The sequence below is a fragment of the Apteryx rowi genome, unplaced genomic scaffold (assembly GCF_003343035.1).
Source record: "Apteryx rowi isolate R43461 unplaced genomic scaffold, aptRow1 scaffold_236, whole genome shotgun sequence".
Taxonomy (NCBI): domain Eukaryota; kingdom Metazoa; phylum Chordata; class Aves; order Apterygiformes; family Apterygidae; genus Apteryx; species Apteryx rowi.
The window spans coordinates 1154854-1178168 of NW_020448708.1; the positions used below are offsets into that span (position 1 = coordinate 1154854).

Consider the following 23315-nt stretch of genomic DNA (forward strand, 5'->3'; position numbering starts at 1 on the left):
TGGCATGACCATGAAGGGGAGTTTGGAGATACGCAAAGGAACCGACTCAAGGAAAAGATGTTTTTTTCTTCTTCTATCAGTGTACAATAGCATGGATGGACACACTAGCCTAGCCAACTTTTAGAGAATTCAGGGAAGAGAAATTGGGACTGAAGCTAATAGATGAGAAATCAAAGAGAAAGAAAGGGGAATAGAAAAGTCAACAGAAAGAGATGTAAAAGAGAAAGGCAAAAAGGGATAGAAATGAGCAATAAAACACAGAAAAGAAAAAAGTGGCAAGGAAATTAACAGAGCAGTAGAGAGGACAAAAAAGACCAATAAGGACAGTAGAACAGCTGATCACGACACAGAAGGAAAAGGTATGAAGGTGCCGATTTAGAAAACAATGACATGAGGCATTCTTCCCTCTTTCTCCAGCATTAGAAATATTTACAAAAGTTCAAGTAGTCTTTGTTCAGTATATCTTAATTATAACAAGACTATGGATCCTTCTTAGGCTGATAGGATACATCARTAATAAAGATAAAAATTTTATCTTCCATAAATAGCTTGGAGACTGTGTAAGTCAAGGGACAGAACAGTCTAAGCATGAATAATTACAACATTGAAAAAAAAAAAAAACTTTCTTCACAGAGAAAACAGGAATGGCTAGACTTTACAGAAAACAGCTGAAGATTTACTTCTGTTGGGGTCATCTCAGTGGAGGCCTCTGCCATGCTTTTTTAAATGCATGGTTTAAAATCTTTTCAGTAGAGGAGGCAATGAAATCATAGATACTTCTCACACGCTGTGTTTTGGGCAGCATTAATCAGTGAATGACACAGCTCGTGTCTACTTTCCATTCCAAGACACTAAGGATTAATATTTTTTGGTACTTCAGTGTGTTTACGAGTTAAAAAAAGCGAAGTTAAGGAATGCAGGTTGGTTAAGCCATGAAATCTAACCAGCTGCAACATGGACGTGTTCAAAAGAAACATTACTCTCATTCAGCAGTGAGCAGAAGAGGTCAATATACCCTAACGAATATAGGAGATGTGGCGCCAACTGTAACACCAAGTATTATTGTACATTGACACACAATATGGAAAACAAAATTGAATGAAGTGATCAAAACAATGAATTTTTAAACAGGAGAATCACTACTTCAATACTATACATGGATCTCTACTGTAATCAGTGGGATTATCATTTGCTTTTGCTTGCTTCTCAGGGGCAGGTGTTGACTTCCTCTGTAAATCAGATACAAGTCAGGCCTCTAACATCAGATCATAGTAATGAAAATATAGTCAATTATTTTTATTTTGTAACTGAGGAAACAGAAACTAAACCTACATATAAGCTTGTACTTTTTAAAAAGTTTCCTTAACAAGCTCAGGAAAATACTTTTCCCCCTTACAGGAAAAGATATTGTCAAACCAGGAACTAAACTGAGAAACTTTTGATCATTTTCACTCATGCTTCCCCTTCAAGTCAGACAGAAGAAGGTGTGAGCTGGCGCAGTCTGCGCTCTAAAGCCCTCAGCCAGGATACAGAGAATCCCTTCTAGACAAGTCAAGTGCTACTCATGGATGTTCTGGCTCTACTGATGTGCAGAGACGTGTGCACAGAGACAAAATTATCTGGTTTTCTCTCAACTCTTGATATTCTGGAATACTCTCTTTGATTCTATAGCTCCTTCAATGTAGCTCGTGGGCTATGTGGATAGCAAATAGCTTGGGATGGCCTTTCTGTGGCACTTGAGCTTTCCACGGCTCAGACAAAGTTCAAACCTTTTCCCATGAAACTGTGCTGGCATAGGAATAATGGTGCAATCCAAATCTTCACATGTGGGTGGAAATGATCAAGTCAACATCAACTGTTGAACCTAGGGCCAAGCTGCATACCCATCTTGGACCCATAACACAGTAGAACACTGTCTCCCTTTGAGAGATTAAAAAATGTCCCCATAGCTCAAATTCCTTTGATGTGTTTCATGCCTGACAGCTCTCAGTCACATGATAATTTCTGTATGCAGCCCATAAACTAATCCTGAACTTTCTGAAAGCATTGTGAGCCTGTAAAATGGCTCCCAGTAATAGACGGCTAGACCCCAATCTCAAAATTTTAGAAGAAATGCCTATATATTAACTGGTATGACACTGACCACATACATTTTACTGTATTTGTCACTGAATAAACCAGTTCAAATACAGTAAAATGCATGTGGTCAGTGCAATTTGTTTCCAAATCTCAAGTTGCTAATAGACTTGTTTTTATTTTTTCAAGATCTACTGACAGTGTGCTGATTATCTGAACAAAATAGATGACAAATTTTAGCTCTGTAGATAGGAGAATAAAATCTAATTTTATGCCTTTATGAAAGCTGGCTCATAAGAACAACCAATAGAAAGAAAAAAGGCTAAACCAGATAATATGAAAAATATACTACAGCTCATCTGAGGCTGGCCAGTAGCAAACATCTAGGAAGCATATAGTGATAGACCCCAGAATACTTTCTCAGCCAGAAATTCTCTTCATATTTAACAGCACTTCATGGATTTTTCTTACACAAATTTGTACTGTCTCCTTTTTGAAGCAATGTAAACTTTTAGCGTCTATGACATCTTGCAGCAAAGTATTCAACAGATTAAGTACACCTATTGTAAAGCAGCACCATCATATTTGTACCAGCAGCTGCTAGTTTCATTTGATGCTCTTCAATTATTGCATTAGATGTGTATTAGATGTACATTAGATATGTAATGACTATTTCTGATTCACCATTCATGCTTGTACAGATCTCTATGCTTTACCTTTATGCATTCAAGCTTGTACAGACCCTTTTCAGTAGGCTCTTCTCCAGGCTGAAGAATTCCATTTTATTTAAACTGTTCCCTAAGCAGAAACTGTTCTGAACCTTATTATTCTTCTTATCTCTTCTAGATCTACTATGTCCTTCCGGAGAGGAAGAGAACAGAACTATATACGGATTCACTGCAGTTTCATATAATGATTCAGTGATGTTTTTTGTTTTGTTCTCTAGTCCTTTCTTAATAACACCTAACGAGATGCACATTTTTTCTTCCAAGAGCAAGAGCTTTCACACAGCAGCTTGACAGATCTATTGTATGCTCTTTGGAAACTAGCCAACTCTCTTTTGCCACACAGTCTTGTAATTTGTAATTGCCTCAGTTTGCCCTATACCTAGAATGTTACCTCAAAAACATGTAAAGATTCTGCCTTTTTTTCTCTGCCAGCATTACTAAACAATCTGGTAAAACTCTTCACTAATTCATGTATCAGCTACTTCAACACTACTTTTCTGGTATAGACAAAGGCTACATTGGCCACCCAAAATCTACTCAAAATGCCACTGGAAGAATGCAGAACTCATCTTTTCAATCATATCACCACCTTCTTTTCTCCTTCTCTTCCCTCACCCTATCACAATTTACCTAAATTCAGCCCAAAAGCTTTTAAAAATCAGTGAACTATTGGCCTCCAGCCTGGTAATGATGCCAGCCTTTAGGGCTCATTTATCAAATGTTCTCACAAATGTATTGCCTTTTTCCCATGCTGCAACTATGCAAGGAACTCCCAGCACAAATCTGTGGTCACCTAATGGTCGTATTTCAAATCTTTCCTTAAAACTTCACTTACGGTATGATGTTAATTTGCCAGTTGTTAGACCAATAGTTTATTATCACATTAATTAAACAGTATTTGTCAAAATTCATCTTTTTTGATTTATATCATTTATGTGGATTGTATGATAACTGGATGACACCCTTTTTTGGAGTGTTTGACTAATGCTCAGTACAATGCCTTCTACCATAATATAAATAGATCAAAATGGCTGCAAATCTGGACTTTCACCCTGTTTTTTGTTCATTGTCTTAGATAACACATACATGATACACAGTAGATGCAAATTTAGAGGCCAGAGGGAAGAAAACCTGGCAAAAGAGAAGAAAAGCTGAGAAAGGATATGGCTACCCTCATACTGAGAGGAGACTGCTTAGCATTTTTCCCTTTGAAAGGAAAATATAGAGAGGTGGTGCCATGGATTCCCACACTGCTTAACGATATTTAGTTTAACCACCACTTCAAAGTGAGAAGGCCAGATTCCAAAACTATTGTGAAATACATGTGGCAGGAATGATATCATACTACAATGGTCACATAATGCATTAGATTAATCAAATGTCTACTATCTAAGCAGCACCAACAAAAATTATGAATGAATTATTTGTATGGTTTAAAGGCTCCAGAGAAGATTTTAACCATCTGTGGGATACTATAGGAGGTTACACTGAAACCACAGTGTAACCATATATGTCACACATATTACCAAAACCAATAAATTTAATTGCTTTCCCATCAAAAGCACATTAATATATGCATAATATGCAGACCTGTAAGTATAACCATTAGTACCAACCTCACTTTTGGTCATACTGYCACACAGTTTATTGCCAGCATTTTTAATCAGATTCTAGCTGCTGTCTTCAGATATGTGGTAAAACTTAATTGCTTGGTGTTCACTCTGGTGCCTTAGGACTTTTGGTATTTTTCTATTTTTTTATTTCTTTTTCTAAAGAATAACAGAATAGTTCAATTTTTTAGGTCTTGCACAAATTCCAAATTGAGTAATTAACTTCTATTCAAAAAGTTACTGAAGTTTCACCTGGATTAAGTATTTTCTTATTCCAAATACCTGTATACTATATCTGCACGCTTTTCAGTAACTTCCCCATTCCATTTCATGAAGTTATGTGGGTGTGGAGAGAACCACAACAGGTACCATGGTTAGATAGAAAGGATATGAGTTTAAAATGTTGTAAGTGTTCTTGGCACTACAAAACTGAAACCACCACTTTATGTTTCACCATTTCTGCAAAATACAGTTGAAGACATTTAATTTTGAAATCAAACTATAAAATAAATCTGGTTTTATAAAACTGATATATCTTCTTGAACCAAAGATTACTTCTCTACCCTGCTTACTGTAATATTGAAAATGAAAATATAATTTATTACTTCCTCTCTGGTAAGTGTTTCTGTCAGTTTTCATTCATTTATTATGTGCAAGAGAGCATTGCATATTAGTTTAATTGTATTTTATTTAAAAAATCCAACTTTAAAATTTGAAATATTGTATTTATCAGCACTGCTAAGAGGTTTTGCTATTTACAGGGTATTTCTTATGATATGTGGTATTACAAACAAGACCTCCTCAAACTTACTCTCTTCACTTGCACAAATAGAGAGCAACCAATACAACTTATTCTGTATTTAGTAAATTAACACCAAAAACGGAAGAGTTAAGTACAAAGCTAAAGCCAACACCAACTTACTCTTAAAAACAAAAACTAACTGGGGACTTCTCTGTGCCTTTTTTATTTTTAGGATAATTTTAGGATATTTAGGATATCTTCCTGTTTGCCACTAGCTACTTACACTGCTACATTCAGAGTTTCTGCTTTCAAAGCTTTTCTTGCCTTTGTGGCAAAGAAGCCAGCATAAAGTTTTTTTTGCAACAAGATTAAGATGAGACCATCAACATATTTTTTTTTGCCAGAGACGGAATTCAAGAACAAAAAAGGCATTAAAAAAAAGAACATGCATCGTCCTATGCTGAGTATGAAGTGTATAATTCTGTTGATTAAATAATGATTATGTCTTCTCCAACCGTTGAGACAAACTTAGGTTCTCTTTTTCTCTTCTGATTTCTGTTTCTTAGCTATAAAATTTTTATCTATGTTCAACCTAAAAGAGATGGCTTAATCCAGTACATTGACTATTGTAGCAATCTTATCTTTGCAGTGTAAGCAAAGTGGGAGAAATTAACAGAAATGCTTCCTTTCATATGTAATTATTTCAAAATTAAAGGGTAAGCCTCTTAGCATGTAAAGATAATCTTTGTCAGATTGCTTTTGTGACACATACAATCACAGTTTGTGATGAAAATACTCACTGCAAACTATTGGTATTTTTCCAACATTTATACTTTTTTCCTATATTCAGACTTTGCTAGGGTAACCTTTATAATTACACTTTAACATATTTGAATATATGCTTTAATAGACATATAGATAACCATTCATATATATTTAATACATATAATTTTTTGTTAATATACATTTAAATTGATTCTGAAATCATAGGCATACCCACTCAAAAAAGTAATAGTCCCCAAAAAGGAAATGAGAGTGGAATTATATGCAATATACCAGGGGATATGTGCCTTGTTACCAGAAAAATCTATCTTTGTTTTAGTCTTCAATTCGGTTCGCATCTCAAAATTTTATAAACAGAAGAAAGCAAAAAAACCAGTTGATGCACCTGGACACACAGATGTACAAATTAAAAAGCTGCCAAAACCAAAAATGGATCTTTAGGCAGAACAAAATCTCACATGCCTCCAACATGTGTTRAGTATTATGGTGCATTTACACAGAACTTGGGAGAAATGAAGAGGTGATCTTCAAAGCAAATTTTATGGTATTGTAGTTACATTCTGATACGGAAGGAAATACTGCATCTGAAGGAAAACTATCATCATATTTCTATCAGGAATATGGTTTTGAAAATTGTCTTCATTTTACCTCTATTTAGATATAAATTTATTTATCTCTATTTTATATCTATTTTATATCTATTTTATATCTATTTATTATATCTATCTAGGTTTGTTATCTGCCTGTAACTCTGTCTTGCATTCCTAAATGATGCGCAAATTTTGTCCAGGAAAGAGACAATGATTCTACTATATTTTGCAGGCAGCTAATTTATTTTCATGGTAGGTTAAGTATAGGGCAGCCCAATTAAAGTGTTTCCTTTACTTTAAGAAAAAGTCTCATAGAAATCTAATTAGATTTCTACAGTTTTGTTACATTTAGAAGCCAAGTAGTTTTTAGACAAAACAAGCTCTTGCAGCTGAGGTTGTCATTTAGTTAGAGGTGGTACTGGCCTCCTTCTTCCTGAAATTCAGAGATTTTATGCCATCCAAAGTAGTTTTTTGTATAACATTTTAATTTCAGAATCTTAGATCTTTTTTGGCTAGTCTTGCCACTACTGATTTTAAGCTAATATATTTTTAATGATACATTTGGCCTGGCACATCAATGGTAAATCTGTATATTATAATTACATATTGAACTTTCTGAGCCATTTTCGATGAGAGACAAAATATAATCCAGTATTAACACTTTCATGTAAACCTAAACAATAAAATCCATATTTAGATGTGTGCATGACTAGCCTAATTGAGAGACATTTTGTGCTAAGTTCCTGCAGCCCCTCCTGAACTTTGAAGGGCAGACCGATTTGGAGGCCAAGTTTGAAAATATTGGCCCACACTGCCAATTCTTCCTCTTTAAAAGTTCCTTCAAAACAAAAGAAACGGTTGATGATAAACATAATTTTTTTTAATTACAGTCTCTAAAAATGCAAAACAAATAGTGCATCCAATTAATTAGCTTTACCCAGCTATGGAAGACAGCTGTCCATTCCTGTCATACTAAGGTTTTTAGTTACCAACGAGCACAATGACTCTCAGCTTTCTTTCAAGCTTTCTTGGACAGCAGTTAGTCAACTGCTAGTCTCAGACTTTGTAAAACAGAACCCTTAAAGAGTCATGACTTTACAAGACGTTTTCAGATGATGAAAATAGCTTTTCCATCATTTTAATTTAGTTGTTTCATGAAGTTCGTCTTTTCAGCAGCACATTTTAGAACATTTTAGGATGATGAAAACAGTTCTTCTGTCATTCTAATTTAGTTATTACACAAGGCTCCTCATTTCAGCAGCTCATTGTCTTGATGAATCACCCAGATTTCAAATGTAAAGGACAATGAATTGTCCTTTCAAGATTAATGACACTGAAAATAATTTGAAGTGAACTTTGAAAAACAGTCTATATRATCCAGAAAATGTCAGCATCTTGAAGAAACATAATAACTGGTGTTCTGCATTCTACTGGTATTGCTTGACATTTATGAATATAGGATTAAATAAAGGAACTGATCAAATATTTGCACTATATTTTTATTTTTATATTCTAGCTATAGATTTATTAAACCATGAGAAATTCTCACCTCACTCTTCTGTGCAGCAAAGCACAGAAAACAGCAGTTTTTTTCAAGATTTCTTGAATTTATTAACAAAACTTCTCAAAGTTTCTTGATATGAGTCTCAATGCAGTGCTAAAACCTTTACATGGCAGTTAAAATCAGTTTCTTTGAAGGGTCATTGTATGCCATCAGCAAGGCAGTAATTACATAAATTAAAAAGGAATGGATATATGGTCCTGCTTTTCGATTGAATATTAATTTGTAGTCCTCATAACTGTATGGAATGAAAATGGTAAATTATGAATCAGCAAAAAATATTTTCCTGAGCTGATTCTTGAGCATGATTATATCAGTCTGCTCAGTGACTATTTATTTTACAGTTTTTAATCCATAGTATGTTGAACAATGCAGTAGGAAAATAAAAGATTCTCTGTAAATGTTCACAGTTGTCAGCTTCTAAAATCAACCCAATCATAATATACATGACACAAAAAGCTATGACTATTAACTGTTTAAAACCTGTAATATCCATAAAACAATGTTCATAAGGCTGACAGTTTCAAAATTTATACTTTCTACATCTTGTCCTCTAAAAGTATGCTTTTACACCAATCTAAAATTCCTTTTGAGAGCGAAAAGGAGAATGTAAGTGTGAGTGAGTTTACTACTTCTGCTGATACCTTTCAAGAAGTTTTTTGCTAAACCCGTGTCAATTTGGAATATGCACCTGGATTTATATTTCACACTGAAAGTGATTAATCCATTTTTTTCCACAGCATGACTACATTACCACCCATTTTGTCTTTTCAAATGGAGTGAGATATGGTAAGCATGCTGTGCTTGTAATGGAATTGTTTTCTCTTTGTAAAAGATTTTTAGCTTCTTTAAAAAAAAATCAAGCAAATAATTGAAGGTTTTATATTTTATTTTTTGCTCAAACTAATAAAATCACGGGAGTGTGGTGAGATCTAGCGGCATGTAGTTTGATGTCCTCAGCAGGATATCAAAAGTCAGAAGCAGTGCTGTAAATTCAATGTGGGGCTTCGACACTGTGCTAAGTGTGGCCTGAATCTCTGGGGCTTCCCTTTGATGCAAGTGCAGTATATTAACTGGAAAAGCATTCACTTTTATTTGTCTGTACTGTCTGCGACAGCAATATCGCCTCATTTAGGCTAGTTCAACATGAAAATGCACAGAGAAGCAATCTGTTACAAATTAGCACAGCTCTCCTTTCATTTTACTAGCTAGTAATTGGAAGGGGTTACAAAAGTGTAATTTATCAGATAATATGTGTTTATCTTTTTGTGGGGACAGCATGCCTTTGGTGAATTTTCCTACGCACCCTGAGGGAATAATCTTTCCTTGATGTCTATTAGATCTGAAAGAAAACAATGACACCTGTGAAATATAGGAGTATAATTTGTTGGGTTTGAGAAGGAACAGTTTCCCAGACATCTAAAATGGTATTAATGACTTTATTAGAACCTTACCTTTYCTTGGAAATGCTTTTGCTCTCTCGTTTCCAAATGGTCTTGAAGTCACTGCAGAACTCGTACCACACCATGAAAACATAGTTTGGTGTGATCTGCTTCTCACCAGGCTTTGGCTTTATCCCAAAGTATCCCACTGTTTCTTCAAAGCTACGGGAGGGAAAAAAACTGTCAAGACATAAGCCCACTGGGGAAACAGTTCCCCTGCGGGCTGGTTCCTGACTCAGTAGTCAAGACTGGTAATTACCATAACTTCCCCTTAGCCTTGAAAATCATAGCAGCAATTTATGCTGAGTGTAACTAACCTTCCAACACCTAGCTCATTCCCAGGAGGAAAACTGTTGGTTATAGATGCATGAGACATCATAGGCATATGTCACACAGGCAAACTGTGGGCATTCAATTTTAATGAGAAAAACTTAATTTATTGCATTTCAAGAAACACTATATTATATCTATTTCTTTAATTTTATTCTGCAACACACTGTAAAGATCTTATTTTGCCGCTTATCTTTATTGAAGGACTACAGAAGAATCATATGCTAAGTCAGGAAAAAACCACCAGGCTTGGTTAAAGACACCTTTTAGGTAGTTAGAAAGAATTCTGTGTAACAGTGAAAAAACCACAGGCAGTGCCCAGTGCCCATAGCCAGTTTGTGAAGTTTTTACTTAAAATAAATCATGTCCTCCCAGGTGTGTCAATAAGCAGAAAATAGTAATTAATCTTATGAAAATACCTTGCCAGTTTGTAAAGCTTTCATTCTATACTGTAGCTACAGAATGGTTATACAGCTGAATATTTTCAAAATAGTCTTTTATTATAGAAGATACTTTTGATAGCATTTTTACTGATTGTGCACTTTTAACCTTTATGATATTGCTTTGTAGAGATAAACTGGAATGATTCACATGACCACAGGTATGTGAAAACTGATCTAAAAAATAAAAAGTTCACTTTCATAAAGGCTGAATCACTTTTCTCTGCAAAGTAGATGCATTGATTTTGTAAGATTTGGTGATACTTATTAAAAATAATCCAATAACTTAAAAGGAAAGGTAACAGCATACTTCAAAATAATTTTTTTTCTTGAAATATCCACTTTATCTAGGAAAAAAGAAAATTACATTCTTCTTTATAGCTGTCAATAGGTCCTAAATCAGAACACAGGAAGCATAAGTCTTGAAAATAAAATAAAAGGTGTTTTAAAGAACTGTACGCAGTCTCCAAATTATGCAACAGATATTGCCTGAGCAACAGATTCAGCTTGAGCAAGTACTTTTTTCTTTACTGGTATATGCATTTGCATAGTACACATTTTTTGTTTTCATAAGGAAATGCCTAGGCTGGGGAGAAGGATTTTTGCCCTAAACTGAGATTCCAGGTTTTTGTTAGGCTTGAAGAATATAAAGTAGCCAACCAAAACCAAGGGATTTATCCTGGCAAGATAACAGCATATATACAAAGTAAAGCAACTCGTGGTTTAGCTGGACTAGCCAGTATGCTCCATTTTTTTTGTGATACTTTAAAGTTGGATAGAGCTTCTAGGACATCCTGGAGAACATCACGTATTGCTGACATTTAAAATAATTTAAGGTAACCTATTAATACAATAAAGTTATTAAAATCTTCATATATCATAATCTTTTACATTTATTGCATATTGTTTGCATGAGACTTTTTTAATTAAAAAAAATCAAGAAAACTGTTCCAGATGCTTCGAGGTAGTTATTGTTGGAAGCATGTAACTATATTTCAGGTTAATTGGTGATTCATGGTAAAGGAACAAGTAAATAGGCACAAGTAAATAGGAATAAGCCCATAACATTCAGAGCTGAAGGGTTTTAACTCTGTCCTGTAGTGACACCACAAGGAGAAAATAAATAAATAAATAAAAAGCTAATGCGACTTTAAATATCAGTATAATGCATTCTGGGATTTCAAACACTTAAAATATTAGAATGTCTAAAATTACTGAAACACCATTGTATGGTTAAAACAGTTTATCACTACTGGGCAGAGTTAAGGTGACTTTCAGTCCCACTACATTCATATGGGCCAAATTTCCCTCAGCTGTTCATACCCTTGACTAGGATAGCTGAGCCGGAAATATTAGGACGAGAAATTCTCTTCTCAGGTTTGCTTCATAAAGCAGCAGCCCTGCTAAAGTCATGCACTCTTCTTCCTTTCTCAGCCCTTCTCCACCCCAAATCTCAGAAAGCATAGCTGAGACAGTTGTCTCAGCATGACTTTCAAAAGCAACAGATCTTTTTAGCAGTAATTTAAAATACTGAACATTTAGTTAGCAACTGAAAAACCCAAAGACTGTATCAGATAACTAATTCCTTAAGTCAACTGCAAATCATGTTCAGTGTGCCTGCATACCCTGGTGAGTCTACTCTGCTTCAGAAAGGCTGCAAAGCAGGCAGAACGTGAAAGTGAATGTGCCAGAGAAAGTAGGTTTGTAGGTAGTTAGGTAGAAAGCCAGCCAGTCAGCCAATCTGGACAGATGAAATTAAGACGGAAGGCCCCAACTGACCTGTTAGTCAGTAGTTCAGCCAATTTAGGCACCAGCTGCAGCAGACGGAAACAGTCCACCTGAGACTTGGACTGCATTTGGGAAGTTCCTATCTTTTTTTGACCACGGAAGAAGGCATAGGTGTCTCAGTTAGGTGTATTGACTCTGGGCCAAATCTCACAAGTCAGATAAAAATCTAAATTACTACAGATAAGCCTTTAGTGACAGTGAAGAAAAAATATTAATAAGCTTTTAAAAAGAATTTAATCTACGACCATATACACTATGATGCATTAATCACAATTCCACATTTATTGCATGGCATCACAACAGAGTTGAGATAAACAGAAAACTACTTTTCCTAATTTTGAGATGACAAAACAATGTTATCTATTATTCTTTTTATAGGTGCTGTTCAAAAAATGCAAGAAAAGTTCTGTTTTGCAAACTTTTTAAAAAAACTTTTAAAATATGCTACATTTCATATAAATAGAGCAAAAATCCTTGAAAGAACAAGAAAATATAAATGAAAGAAAATACTGTAGTTTTTATTTTTCACACACAAACAAAACTTTTGTCATAGCTTTACAATAAAGCAACTAAAAGCTGTGACAATTAAAATTACCTCAACCAAATTATAGCAGTTCCATAGCCAACATAAGTAAGGTTAAAGGCAGATCCTTTAACCTCACAAAAATATAACTTGGTGAACAATATTTATTAGAAATAGTAACTCACGTCATTTATAGTCTGTCTAGAAACCATCAGTTTATCTCACTTCTTCCCCTAGTGTGCCTTCTCTGGCATAAGTAAGGCATAGATGTTCAGACAATTACAGATTAGAATTTCACTGGTTTCTTAGTGAACATTCAATAGCCTAAATAGTGAAAAGGTGCAGTGACAGTGGAATATATTTTTACTACACTAAGTAGTTAATCAGTTATTGCAATATTCTTTAAGACTAGTATCCAATTCAATGTTGACAGTAATTAAACCTCAAACACAGTAGATCATCTAAAAATTCCATTAAACTTTTTCCTGGAAGACTACATAAGAAATTTTCAGGAAGCGTGATATTTCTCCTTTGAAGTACAGATGCTTTTTCCTGTTTAATGTAATTCCTAACATCAATAACATCTTTTACCAAAATAAACTGTTAGAAAACACTAGCAAAAAGCTTACCATTTTTGTGCATTTTCCAAACTGCTCTCTTCTTTTTTATGTTCTTCTTTAGCTGCCAATGAAAAACATTCCCAAGATATGAATTATTGCCTTAATGTTTTAGACATCATGTAGATTACACATTTATTGCATTCAAAATTTGATAGGTTGTGTACTAAATATAATAAAGTGGTAAACATTTCATTATTTTCAATTATTCTTTAATTCCTGTATATAGTACCTAAATGAATGTAGTGTACCAATGAAGTGTAGCAGATTTGAAAAGTCATTTTAAACCCATTACTACAATATGCAGTAGAAGACATTAATCAGAATAAAAAGCAAATAATCAAACTTGAATTTCTGATTTAAAAACAGAACACTAACTTGTGTATGTTTCTTTATTGTTGCAGACCAAAACTTACAAATTTAAACCTGTTTTTGCAATGCAAATAATTGGAAATTGCTGAACAGGTATCAAATATAGTTAACACCATATAGCTATAGCATTTTGTTCAGGAAGTTGGAAAGTGAAAACACATGTACCAAGTTTTAAATGTATGGTATGTACAAGATTTTTTGAAAAAGAAGCCAAGTGTTTGAAATATGGTCAGTGAATCTGAGCACCTCTGTTATTGAATACTCACATGAACTATTTAAAAGGATTTGATTTTCAAAGGATGGGTATTCTGCACTTCTGAAAATGTTTCCTGAGGTGGATACTCAAGCACTATAGCTTTCAAAAGCATTAGTCACTTCTCAAAATGTTGACCAATTCGTCTTAATTCCAAATAAAAATTCCATTAAAAAACTGCAGCAGAATACCACATATGTAAAAAAAAAACCACACAAAAAAACCCCCCTAAAGTGGAAAAGTTATTCCTATTCCACAATGGAACAGTTTTGTGAGTGCAAATATTAATATAGACAGAATTCAGAATCTGTGATGATACAAAGATAAGGAACTGTATCTTTATGCTGCCCAGTCTACAGGAGTGCTTACACTGGTTGAAATACAGTTATAGTTATAAACTTGAGTTCACAGACAAGGCCACTGAGAAATCAATACCTGCACAGAGGTTTGTACTAAGGTAGTTAAAATCACTTAAAAACTGGCTTACTTCAGAACATTGTTGTATGCTAACAAAACATAACTTACTTTCAACTCATACTTTTACTTATATTGGGCAAATGCGTTGGAGACGCTTGCTCAGATTATTTCCGTATGGAAAAGCAAGGAGCAATGTTGTGAGCCCTGGGCAAGGAAAACAATGAATTCTATACCATTGAATTCTCAACATCAAATCTTGGTGGCAAGACAGCTACAGCTGAAGTAGGGCAGCTTTGATTTATTGTTTTTGTTTCAGGCTCCTGAGAAATTCAGCTGGCTAAAATTAATCTGTTATACTTAATTCACACTATGGTAATGATTTCCACAGCTCTTACATGTTTATATCATTAGAAGTTGAAAATGTCACTCAGAATTCTGATAGTTCATCATGATACAGAATTAACTACATATGGAAAAGCAAAGAGGGTTAAAAGCTGAACTAGATATAAAATTTTACAGTTTATGATTACATTAATAATCACTTTCTAGTTTTTAAGGAGATCAAAAACTGTTACAACAGAAATAGAAGTCCTTGATATAACCGCACCTAAACAAGAACAAGTAACTAATATAGACAACATAGTTAAAGCTTTATAGTTAGGTGATAAGACCTGACTTACTGTTTTTTAATCTTGTAAGAACAGAATAAGGGAAGGCAGAGGAAAGGAATTTTAATTTGTTTTAGAAAGTGGAAAAAAACGTACAACTGTTAGGAAGGAACATGCAAAGTTTACATTAATAGAACAGTGTGTATGTGAATAGAACAACTCCATGCAACAAATTCTAGCTAAATAGGAGTTACAAATACTACATAACACATGTAACAAGAAACCAGAGCAATTTGCTAATATTCTATATAATTTCTAAGTAATCTTCTACTGAGTATTAATAATATTTCACTTATTTGTAATATCCTGCTCTTCCTTCCCCGCTCCACCCCCTGCAATAACTAACACTATCAATACTATCAGTAAAGGTTTCCATGAAACACTTTTTACTCCATAATATTTTTTCTGTAACACATTTATACTGTTTCTTCAAATGTTCTGTGATTTTAAAGACTTATTTACTAGAAATGGTTGGAAAGAGTGGCAGTTTATCAATTTTCAACTAAATCTGTCGCTTAGAATATAAAGGAGAAAAAGATTGTATTTTCCTCAACAGATTCCTCAATGAAGCCCCACATTCAACATATCAAGCCTCATCTTAATTGAGGAAATTACTGAGGGCAATTAAAATGAATTGCATAAATCAAGTAATATCTTTCTTTTTATTTCTCTGCCAACACCCCATTTGGTCTCATAGGATTCCTTTTTTGTTAAGGTGGGATCATAAAATTCTCTCCTCCTTAGACCACATACTTGACTGCAGTTTCCTCAGTTTCCTTAACTTAAGAATGTGGTAACAGTCATATCAGATCTGTGCAGGGATCCACCTAGCCCAATATCCTGCCTATGGCAAAGGCTAAAGCAGGTGCTCAAGAAGAATAAAAGAACAGGGCAAGCATATTATCATTTCCCTCAATGTTCTCTCTGTCTCCATGGTTTTGCAGTTCAGAGACTTCCTGCACTGGACACCGGATGCCATTTCCATGTAATTCTCAATGGATTCTCTTCCATGAACTTGTCCAGTTTCTGCTCAAACTTTTATAAATCTTTTAGCTTCCATAAATTGCCCTGGCAAGTGTTCTAGAGCTTAACTACATGTAGCATGAAGAACAATCTCATTTTGTTTGTTTTGTAATAATCTCCTGATACTTTCATTCACTATTTCTTGTACTGAAAAAAAGAATGATTGAAGTGAATAAGGAAATACAGTGACTCTTGACATTAGTTTTTTGATTGTTGTAGTAGTAGGATAGTTTTGAAGTGAATTCCCTCACAGAATCACAGAATCGCTGAGGTTGGAAGGGACCTCTGGAGATCATCTAGTCCAACCCCCCTGCTCAAGCAGGGTCACCTAGAGCACACTGTTGCCATTTATTGAGCTTTGGTTTAGCTTGGTTTGCAAAGAAGTTTTGGTGCTTGCAAACTAATTTCCATTGAGAGGAAACTAAACAGGAAGCTCCAGACCAAGCCCTCTACAATCCTTAATAGGGACAAAAGGGTCAAAACAACGCTTGATCCTTCAGACAGCTTTGAACCACACATGAGGTGGAGACATTCACTTCAGAAGACAAGACTAGAGTAAATCTAACCTAAAGTAAAATCCCTAAACCACATACATTAAATATAGCGGTGTCAGCCTCTGCTGCTTCAATCTCCTGATCCACTTCTAGTGCACCAAATTATTCTATAATGTAGTCATAGATGGTCTACATTACATGGATACAGATTATGTAGAGGTCCTTCAAAATGACTTCCCATAAGGCTGCATTTTGTAAGGAGACATCCTTCTGTCTCTGAATCACTAGGCTTGACTACCACTGAAAATGACAGGGAATTGTCAAATGCAAAACTTACTGTCTGGTTTCATGTCCAAATGCAGTTTCTTAATATGCTCTACTGTTTGGATTTGATTAAGTCCATATCCTGAATAGAGTCTCAGATCCAGTCCTATGACAGGCAGACAATGTTAACCAATATATCTTCTTTGAATATAGGAATGAAAGCCAGGATCAGTCAAGAACTTCTGTGTCTATTTAGAGACAGAAGTTTTGAAAGGAAAACAAATATCTACAAAATACAAAGTTCCAACCCAGTGTAAGAATGGTCTTTTATAATACGAACCGTTACAGACAGATAGATCTTGAAGGCCAATCACTGGGAAATATGACACATCCTGGTTCCTGAATCTAGCTCAAAGAATAAAAGAGTAAATGGAGTATTATCCTATGAATTTACCTTATGATCATGAAATAGTTCTGGGGCTGTCCTTTCACTAAAATGTGAAAGTAGGCATTTGAAGAGCCATGATCCTGCAAGAGTTCTAAGAGTGAAAAGTACTAGAATGAAATGGTAAAAACCTTTATTACTTTACAAAATGTATTTTACTAGCAGAGGATGAAACAGTATACAAAACACTATCCTGAGAAAATACCAGAAAATATACATATTTGCAATGGGTCTTATGTACATATAGCAGCTCCCAATTACAACAGAGCCAAGATCTCTTCATGCAACAGGCTACTATGAAATGTTTCCCCAAAGAATGAAGGAAAAAAAAGACTGAATCTTGGTAGAGACTGCAAGTTGGAGAAGGCCAGAAATCGACAGAGGCAAGCAGAACGATGAGATAACTTGCTCTAAGAGGACAAGGAAAGAAAAATGGGGACATGCAACTGCACAAAAATCTTACATCTACCTCTCAAATAAAAAATTTTAACATTTACTAATGTCAATTCTCTCTGACATTAAACATATGAATTCATTTAAGAAGGATGGTTCACATAAGTCTAATGATCTAGTTGTGCCCACTACAGCTTTCACATTTTTCAGAATCTCATTATTTTCAACACTGAAAGATCTGATTTAAAACTTTGCTTTATAAACATTCTGGAGGAATGAGCATCTTCACATTTATGAGAATTCTCAGAGAACTAGCTGTTAAGGTGAGAAATTAGAACTATTAATTTTACATTTCAAGGCTGAGTTCATGTGGTTCAAAAAAGGTATACTTTATGAACATTTAGGGACTGGAAAACTATAGGTTTTTCTGAAGGGCGAAAAAAAAACCCAAACAAGGTATTTGCATTTTTTGCCCCAAGGAAGGAGATAGGTCTTTTCTGACTGACACCTTCCAACCAACTGCTGTTAAGATTAAAACAGAATCTCAGATAAGGCATTGGCAAAAAGCAAAACATATGCAAAAATGAAAAACAACAAAAAAACCCTACTGAAATTCCTCTCTGAACTTTAGATTCTGGACAGAGGCTTTTAAGACAGTGGGAAGAGAATATTATGACATTTCCTAGACTCACAAGAACACACCTTCCTTATTAGTCAAGACTAAAACCTCTTTAGCAGACATGCCAAAAGAGTGTCAAAAGAAGAAGCCTACCTATGACCTGGAAAGCTAGAATGGTACTAGTCTCTTAATCAAGGGTTGAGAAAGAAGCGTATAACCCCAGAAATGTCCAGTTTGGTCAACTTTTTTCCTTTCCAAGTGCCAAATGTCACATTCTATGACATTACAGAATAAGGAGAATATACAGCAATGGCCTTTATTCTTCTTGGTCCTTCTAAAAGTATGAAGATCTATCAGCATTTGATAACTGAGATCCAAATTTTCTGAAATCCAAACTGCAATCCAAATTTTCCATTTCTGATATTCTTGGGTATCAGAAGCTGAAGTCAGAAGACCCTATGGTAAAAGTACATCGTATATATCTCCACCCCTGAATACAATAGTCATACAAAGGAAACTGTTCTTAATGACTCTGTTCAATCAGGAACTTAGCAAGGTGGAAGAAAAAGCTCAAAGAAGGCTTTCTAGGTGGGTAAACAGATTAGAGAGATCATCAAAACCAGTATAGATGTTGTTTCCTGTACAGATTTCTGCACATGCTTATACTCCTAGACACTACAGTAATACAAAGAATTTGGCCTCCCTTGATTTTGGCTTCAATAGGTCTGCTACCATATAAACCTTCTGAATAGACCTCATTTTTAAGAAATCTTTTGCTTAAGACATCCATTAGAAGTCTGGGGAAAAGGACACATTTTGCTCTCCTTTAAAAAGCACTGCCAGAAATCACAGTTTGTAGGTGTCACAAAGCACCCATTTAACCAACTATTCAGTATTCAGAGGAAGGCATCAAGTCAAGACATTTTCCTTCTTTATTCTCTGCGCATGGGAATATAACGAAAATTACTGGACTACAAGTAATAGCATGTAAAAACAAAATTTACACAACAGAGCACTTGCTGGCATAGCGCACTTCTATGAGATGAAAAGAACTATCATGAACAATCTAATGAAAATGTGCACTCCTAAGTAATGCTATTTTAGAGCACATATCCACATAGAAAAATTATTGCAGATGATACGTATCTTAAGCTTTAGTTCAATCAGATCATTTGGATGGTTTTATTATTTTTATGCATAAATATCAAGTCTACAGTTATTTTTTGACTATAGCCAAGGTGTCCAGCCACTGGATTCATCATCAAAATGTTAAACAATCTCTAGTTTTCAATGTAGAATGAGATATTATTGGTTAGCTGATAATAGCAAAGTCAACTGCATGCGGCTATCATCTCAAGCAAAGTGTTCTTAAGTATCACCAATATTCATTTAATCTTTTTATTATTAGTGTTATCTTACCGTCTAGAAAAAAAAGGCCCTGCATACAAAAGCATTGAGAAAATACACTGCAAGTGTTATAAATGACCAATTTGGATGCTACTACAAACTAAAATATATTTCAGTATCTGGCACTTGCAAGAATCTACTTTCTTGAAACAGGAATTTTAAAGGAATGAAAATCAAATGAACAGAATGTTTTAAACAAATTAACAAATGTCACATGCAAATAAACAAGTGTTCATGAAAATACACATATGAATGCAAGAGTGTAAAATCAGAGGAAGGAAATTTATCATCTCTATTTTCTTTTTTTTTTAATTATCAAAGTGGAAAATACTGTATTTTGAAAACACGGCTTGACAAGAATAAATAAGATACTGAGTATGAAAATTGAGTTTTTGAATTGTTAAAGACATGGAAATTCAGTTTCAAATGTGGTATCATAGACTATGAGGATAATGGAAAGTTTTACAGTTCATACAGATGGAATACAATTTCAGGGCTGTTCATTTTACTTCTGGAAAACACACCACATAATAAAGCATAAAACAACAGAAGGAACAAAAGTTCTCAGAAATGAGCTACTCACAGAAGAAAGGAATTTTGTAATTTCAGACATTTATACTGCAAAGTTTGAAAAGGCTTTCCAAATAACTTTAAGGGTTTTTAGCAAATTATGAAGTGTCAAAAATTTTGGAGCAGGTGCTGAAAATACTGTGTGTCCTGTTCTAGGAAGAAATATACTCAAGAAAAATCTGTATATCTTGAGCTGTATCTGTATATCTCTATATCATAAAGACTAGTTTTTCTGCAATTTCCACATTATTCTATCATTTTTGAGTTAGTTCTACACAAAAGAAATCTCATTACTTAAGAATTAACTTCATATATAAACATAGCAAATGAGAGAATATAGTGTGATACATTTTCCTTTTTATTTTTGATGGTTTTCAATTTCAAATTTGAAAACTTTGTACTCAGTACGACTACAGATTATTTAACACGGCTATAGTCCATCACTCTTACATAGGAGCTTTTTGTCTGATAACAATGTTATATTTCAAAAATAATAAAAACAGACTCCTAGCAGCTAGCTTTTCTAATATGCATTATTTGATTAACTTTCTTTAGCTAGTCACTAACCATTTATTCGTAGGCTTTATGAACTCATGAAATTCAACAGACAACCTGGAAACTGCATGTAAATATTTCATTGTATGTTAACAGAGTTTTCTATTCTATCATACTAGAATGCAAAACCCCAAAACAAACACTCCTATCCCCATCCACCAGCAGATCTTCAATTGTGTGAGTTACACAAGTAGTTCCAGGAGCAATGGAGCCAATGAAACTTAGTCTACTATGGATCTGTATGATAGAGTTAGTTCGCACGTGGATTCATTAATAAGGGTTGAGTTCATGATACAGCCTTTCTGTCCTTGGAAGGCTAATAGGGTCACACTTCTCCATTTAGTCACATATTTTTATTGCAATTTTAGGAGCTTAATATCTTAGGACCTCTAACTCCACCACATTTAGTCAAAATTGGCCAGTGCATTAAAAAATTACTGGCAGGGGAACAAACAACAAGCAGTATGATCCCATAAGCTTTGTTTCCTTTACCTCTTCTCTAAATTAGAAAATGTCACATTTGTAACATAGGATTTGGCTATGCAATTTTTTTAGATGGTTTAAATACTAGTATAGACATCTTAAATCCTTTCAAAACAATCTTCAGAACACTTGCTTCCATGAGGTCTTAATCATGCTTCCCTGAACCAGTCCTTACAAGTTTATTTTCCTTTGCAGTGGTACAAAAATTGTTTTAAAACTAAGAAACCCACATCCAATGATGAAAATGTACAAATGTTTCCATCATACAAAGGGTCTCTGTGCAGTCTTGGAAAGTTAGCTTCAACCAAGTTTTCCAATAAGTAATCATGACTATTACTTACCAACCTGTACCTTAGGTACTGGGCAAGGACTAATTCACATTAAGCATGAAGAAAATTTTCAGCATTTTAAAATGTTTAGTATTTTTTATGTTACCAAGGCATAACGAAGTACAGACCTTTGTGTACATACACACACACACAAACACACACACACTACATCAGAACACATTCAAGCAAGACAGTGTTTATTATCATAGGTAATAAAAACCTAGGAAATTATGTTTCTTTTAAAACTGATAATGTTGTCTATAAATTTGCCAGAAAAAGTGTTGAAGGTCAGTTTACCAGAACATTAGAACTAACTACAAAAAAGGAACTTTTTATACTATTTTCTCAACTCTCTCAACATGTGCCTGTTTCTTAATATGATGCTTTTACTGTATTCTGTAAGAGCAGATTTTTAAATTAAAATTATTTTTTCAGTTATCTTGTACAAAAAAAGTAATTGTTTCATTAAAATTAGAACTAACACTAGTCTTATTTTCCAGTATTCTGCATTTATTCATTATAATGCAAGAATCAGCAGTACATTTTTCAAATTATTCCAATTAAATTATTATAAATTGCATTCTATTAAGATGCAATTTAGCCAGAATTAATCTCTCATCCTCTCATACTTGTGGCTCCAGAGAATAAATCATTTTTAAAGCCTGTTAGTGCTTAAACACTATAGAAACATATTATAGTTCTAATTTCTTCTTAATAAACTCCTATAGTTTTGTGGTCTAATTCCAAATGTGTTTTTGCAGATTAATCTCTTTGAGATGACTAAATGTATCTAAACAGTTTACAGAACTGGAAAATTAGTTCTAATCCTTTCAAACAGAACAAGGTTAAATCCAATCTGCTCTGTATTTGGGAAAATTAACTATCCAGATTTACTATAACTACGATCTTCTGTTGTAAGCAGAAGTAAAAACATTAAGGATCAGCATATTTTTAAATCAAGGACAATACATTTGAATACATGATGAATGATTGTTATTACCAATGGGAAGAAGGTCTTCTCAAAAACACGAGATAGATGTAGATACCAAAACAATATGTTAATTGGATGGTAAGCCAACAGCAAATCTGGTGGGTAAAGCATAAGTTATTATACAAATAGAATGAAACTAATTTCAGAAAAGCTTGTGAAACTGGTGGCCTGAAAAGTTTTAGGAGAGAAAAGCCATAGCACTGCCTCCTCCTGTGGGATGATAACAATGATTTATGAAGCTGAAGTCATTTCTGCTGATTGAGCTCAGGAAAGGCTGGGTTCACACGATCAGCTAAAGTACGGCAAGGCGTGGTGCGCGGTGGCCCCACAGGTCTAAGCGCACTAGGACATGCTCTTCTAGGGATCCAGAGGAGGGGGGTGGGGGGCTTAAAAGCTGCTGCTTTGTTTTCCCTACCTTTTCGCCTCATTAGGACATGCTCCTTCTGCAAAGTAAGCCACTTCTGGTGGTCGGGAGCAAAGTCTCATTGTAAACGCACAGCAGGATAGTAGCAAAGCTGAGATTAATTCTCCATAGATTTATATAGACCTTTCTCTCTGTTGATTGCTTGTATGGTTTCAAAGGTGCGCATGTTGCCTTTTTTTATTGCAGGTTACCGACTTTATTCCAGCATATGGTGGTTGGCGCCATGACACAAAGTGAACATTTTATACCAGAATTAAAGTGGATATTTGACAGTTTCTGTCAGAAAGTTCAGAGCAAAGAATTTGTGAGACAAGATTTATTGCATATTTTATATGGGACACATCTGTTTCTTTGCTACATTTTTGTTTAAATAAAAGA

General features: G+C 34.4%; 1 protein-coding gene across 1 annotated transcript in view; it reads right to left on the reverse strand.

Moving 5' to 3' along the window:
* The window catches only part of FMN1 (formin 1), a 163911-nt gene that overhangs the window by 5145 nt on the left and 135451 nt on the right, over window positions 1-23315 (reverse strand). Inside the window, exons 16-17 of the mRNA XM_026065997.1 lie at window positions 13243-13294; window positions 9545-9694 (exon numbers count right to left, since the gene is read on the reverse strand). Of these exons, the coding sequence (XP_025921782.1) occupies window positions 9545-9694; window positions 13243-13294 (202 nt within the window). The remainder of the gene's footprint in view (window positions 1-9544; window positions 9695-13242; window positions 13295-23315) is intronic.